General features: G+C 47.4%; 1 protein-coding gene across 1 annotated transcript; it reads left to right on the top strand.

Moving 5' to 3' along the window:
• The first annotated feature begins 2,616 nt into the window (after positions 1-2,616).
• LOC103999438 (caffeic acid 3-O-methyltransferase-like) lies at positions 2,617-3,985 on the top strand. The gene is made up of 4 exons (XM_009421192.2): positions 2,617-3,026; positions 3,161-3,471; positions 3,547-3,611; positions 3,689-3,985. The coding sequence occupies exons 1-4, from the start codon at positions 2,617-2,619 to the stop codon at positions 3,983-3,985; spliced, it is 1,083 nt and encodes a 360-aa protein (XP_009419467.2).

The raw sequence follows: 3,985 nt of genomic DNA, 5'->3' as shown, positions 1-3,985 counted from the left end.
TGGACACTTGGCAGGTATGAATCTTTGGGAGTTGAAGAGGCGGTGCCCTTCTACTCCCTTCTCGGGGCCCAACGAGGGCCTATCGACGGTTGAGCGACCATCGTGGGCCTAGGGCTCCTTTTGTGGCCCTCCTATTGGGGCCTTTAGAAGTTCGAAGGTTGGCGTCGACCTGTTCAAGGGGGACCTACAACCCCTTGCAAGGGTTTTGACTTTTTCGAGGTCCTTAGATAAGCATGATGTTGTACGCCTTAGCCCCCAAAAGAGGCATCAGGGGGCCCTATTGAGCCCCCAAAACCACTGCTCGTGAAGGTAGAGGTGGCTTCGTCTCTTGGGCTAGGATCACCTGAGGGGCAGGGGCCTCTCACTGGCCACCCCTCGTCTCTCTTATATGGCCCTCAATTGGGGGTCCGGATCTTATTGTTGTCACTTCTCTAGGGCCACTACTTGGGCTGACCCTAGAGCCATCTGAGAGGTTGCCTCCGGGAAACCAATATCGCTACTCTAGCCCCACAATGCTCCATCTCCCGTGGTCATTATTCCACATATGGAGCCATCTACTAAGGAAGTCCCTAACCTGCAATTATCTCCGGTGAGGGAGGATCCTCATGTAGCTTCTTTGGGCCCATCTTTGGGTCCACCTACGATGGTGTCATCACGTGAGGAGGCAGCTAAGGAGCCCTCCACCCCCTGGGAGGATGACGCCACCAAAGGCCCTTAGGTCGTACCTCCGCATCCTCTATCTACTAATCCTTTGTTGGACTAGAGCTTCCTCACATTCAAATCGTCAGTTTCCACTATGCTCGGCCGCTTGGCTCCATCCTCGAGCGCCCCCTTGAAGTCGCATTAGGAGGGGTTGCCCAAGGACCAATGACTACGGGAGAAGGCCAAGCTGGCCACCACTTATTGTCGGGGTTTGCTCAGCCCCACCTTGGCTGGCATAATATACAATTGCTTGCCAGGGGTACTGGACGACCTCTACTCTCGTAATGAAGTCCTAGTCAGGCCCCTTGAGCATATTTGTTATTTTCTTTGGACTTATTCTTTAACCATCTTGCACCTGCAGCACCATCACTACATGACGGTGCTTGTTGACCGTTTGTGGGATGTGGACGCATTGATCAGCCAATTCTCTGAGGCCAACTCCGCCTAGCGGGCTTAGGCAAAGCGGCCTGAAGAAGAGAGGAGGATGGCAGAGACTCGAGTTATAGAGTTATCCTCATAGTTGACTTGGACCCACCTTCAAGTCGAGGAGGTAGAGAAACGCATCGCGAAAGCATTCAGGAGAGTGGAGGTTGAGACCTTTGAACTATCCTTGGACCTAGGTTTGGCTATCTGTTGTACTGAAGAAGTCAAGGCATAGGTGGAGGAGGCTTGGGACACATTGACTGTCGTTGAAGATGAGGCTGTAGAGAGTGTGGTAGAGGCTTAGGAGCAGGTCTAAGTCCTATGCTAGGAGTTGAAGGATGCTTGCTGGCAGCTAGGCAAGGCCATCGAGGAGGGTAGGTAGTTGAGGGAGTGATTGTCGGCCTACTCTGATGAACTGGTGATTGCTAGTTTAGTAGTTGATGAGGCAAAAGAGGCTTGGGAGGAAGGGAAGAACCAGGGAGCAAAGAAGTACATAATGATATGAGAGTGATTTTGCCTCGGTCTCCTTTAACAATTATGTCAATAATTTTTAAAGATTTACCTAAGAGGTTATTTGGAAGAGAATGATGGAGTCTATCAACTCAAGAGGGTCTATGGTGAAGTGAAACCAAATGGCACCAAGTGGGGGATAAAATTGGTTATTTAAAATATTTTACAAACTAATCAAGTGTACAATAACTAAATAAGCAAGAGAAGAGAGATAGCAAGTATATATCAAAGTTTTCTTTTTGTCTCAATCAAATTAGTGAATGATCGACATATAACGAATAAATGGTAAGTTGGTTTAAGCAAGGTTACCTGAAGAAGGTATTGAACTAGATAGGGAGAAGTGTTAGAGCTATCACACAAAGGAAGAATAGGAGAAGGCAAAATATTATATGTTTCGGTCAAAAACTTTCTATATTTCATGACCCAACACATGTAATTTATATAACATCCATATATATATTATATTCGTTACATTTAATATGAATCACTGTTTCCAAAAAAACTCTTTCAAAAATAGTAGTTAATTTATATTATCCTCTTAATGTATTTTTCCTCTTGATACAATGAACATATTTAATTTCAACAAAAGTAAATTATAAAGAGTCCATCCAAATCCAATGCATATTTTGTCTTGACCATATGTATCGCATGGGAAGGTTATAATGCTCTCTCCATAATAATTGGGTTCTACAAAAATCAATTTTTACTTATTATTCGAAACAGGTATACCGTTAATAAAGCTATAGACGATCGGATTATAACTGTGTCATGTATGCTAACCTACTCAACATAATTAGGATGCCAAAAACATTCTGTATATGGAGTATATGCGTCGTTTAGCAAGATTTAATATTAAGGAGATAAGATTCAATTGAATTCTTTGGAGGATTATTAGCACACTATAAAGTCAGCACGAACCTCCTCGCTCTCCTCCACCTAAACACACAGATCACGTACTCGTCCTGTGATAGCAAACTCCTAATGGCGGCCATGAAGGAGGTGCTGCGGTTGACCCCCGAGGAGGAGGAAGAGGCATGCCAGCGCGCACTGCAACTGTCGTCGGTCGTCATCTTCCCCATGACCCTCAAGGTGGCCATCGAGCTCGGCCTATTCGAGATCATCGTCGGAGCTGGCCCAGGCGGTGCACTGAGCGCGGAGGAAATCGCTGCCCAGCTGCCGGCCAAGAACCCGCAGGCGGCCAACTGGGTGGACCGGCTTCTCTGCTTACTCGCTGCCAACGATGTCATCACCTGCACCGTCGTCTCCGCCGATGGTCGCAGTTTGCGGAAGTACAGCATGACGCCCGTCTGCAAGTACTTGACTACGAACGAGGATGCCTCTATAGCGAAGTATGCTTTGTTGGAGCACGACAAGATCAACATCGATATATGGTGCGTCGAAATATGATATTAAATTTATGATTTTTTTTTCATGATTTAATAGAAACTTTATGATTTTTTAAGATAGTATATTGAAATTTTAATTTATTTGGATAGTCTTTCTTAGTTAAAGTTTTTGATGGCAGGCACCACGTAAAGGAATCGTTGTTGGGCGGTGTTCACCCTGTGGAGGCCGCCTACGGCATGTCGGCGTTCGAGTACATGGGCACCGATCCACGGTTCAGTAAGGTGTTCAACGAGGGGATGCTGAGCCACTCCGGCATCATGATCAAGCAGCTGCTCCGCAACTACAACGGCTTCGCTGGGATCAACGTGCTCGTCGATGTCGGCGGCAATGACGGCGCCACCCTCCGCATGATCACCTCCCAGCACCCCCACGTCAAGGGCATCAACTTCGACCTCCCCCATGTCATCTCCACCGCACAACCTATTCCAGGTGCGTTTCCATCAGTCTCTGTAATCATCATCAACAGGAGTCTAATCATTCTTTCGTGGTATGGTTTGGTTGCAGGAGTGCAGCACGTCAGTGGAGACATGTTCGACAGTGTTCCCTCTGGAGACGCCATTTTCTTGAAGGTTATGTCGACGTAGACTTTTATTGATTGAGCATTGGTTTCCAAAAATGCTAACGACGAGTGATTCTGAGGGTGCAGTGGATTCTTCATGATTGGAGTGACGATCTCTGTGTGACGTTGCTGAAGAATTGCCGGAAGAGTCTCCCGGAGAATGGGAAGGTGTTGGTGGTGGAATACATCCGTCCGGTGACTCCGGCGGCAACTGCACAAGCCCAATTCGTCTTCCAGTTGGACCTCGTCATGTTGGCTCACTGCATCGGAGGGAAGGAGAGAACTGAGGAGGAGTTCCGGGCCTTGGCAACGGAAGCCAGCTTCGCCGGATTCAATGCTGCTGCTACGTTTGCGGGTATGTCGGTGTTGGAGTTCACCAAGTAA

This window comes from Musa acuminata, chromosome BXJ3-9 (genome assembly GCF_036884655.1).
Source record: "Musa acuminata AAA Group cultivar baxijiao chromosome BXJ3-9, Cavendish_Baxijiao_AAA, whole genome shotgun sequence".
NCBI classification, from domain to species: domain Eukaryota; kingdom Viridiplantae; phylum Streptophyta; class Magnoliopsida; order Zingiberales; family Musaceae; genus Musa; species Musa acuminata.
This window is presented reverse-complemented; position numbering and strand designations above follow the sequence as displayed.

Excerpts from the sequence above, each read along its gene's own strand:
- LOC103999438 (XM_009421192.2), top strand. The coding sequence starts at position 2,617 with ATGGCGGCCATGAAGGAGGTGCTGCGGTTGACCCCCGAGGAGGAGGAA. Across the intron at positions 3,472-3,546 it reads CACCGCACAACCTATTCCAG|GAGTGCAGCACGTCAGTGGA; the intron begins GTGCGTTTCCAT and ends GTTTGGTTGCAG. Across the intron at positions 3,612-3,688 it reads GAGACGCCATTTTCTTGAAG|TGGATTCTTCATGATTGGAG; the intron begins GTTATGTCGACG and ends CTGAGGGTGCAG.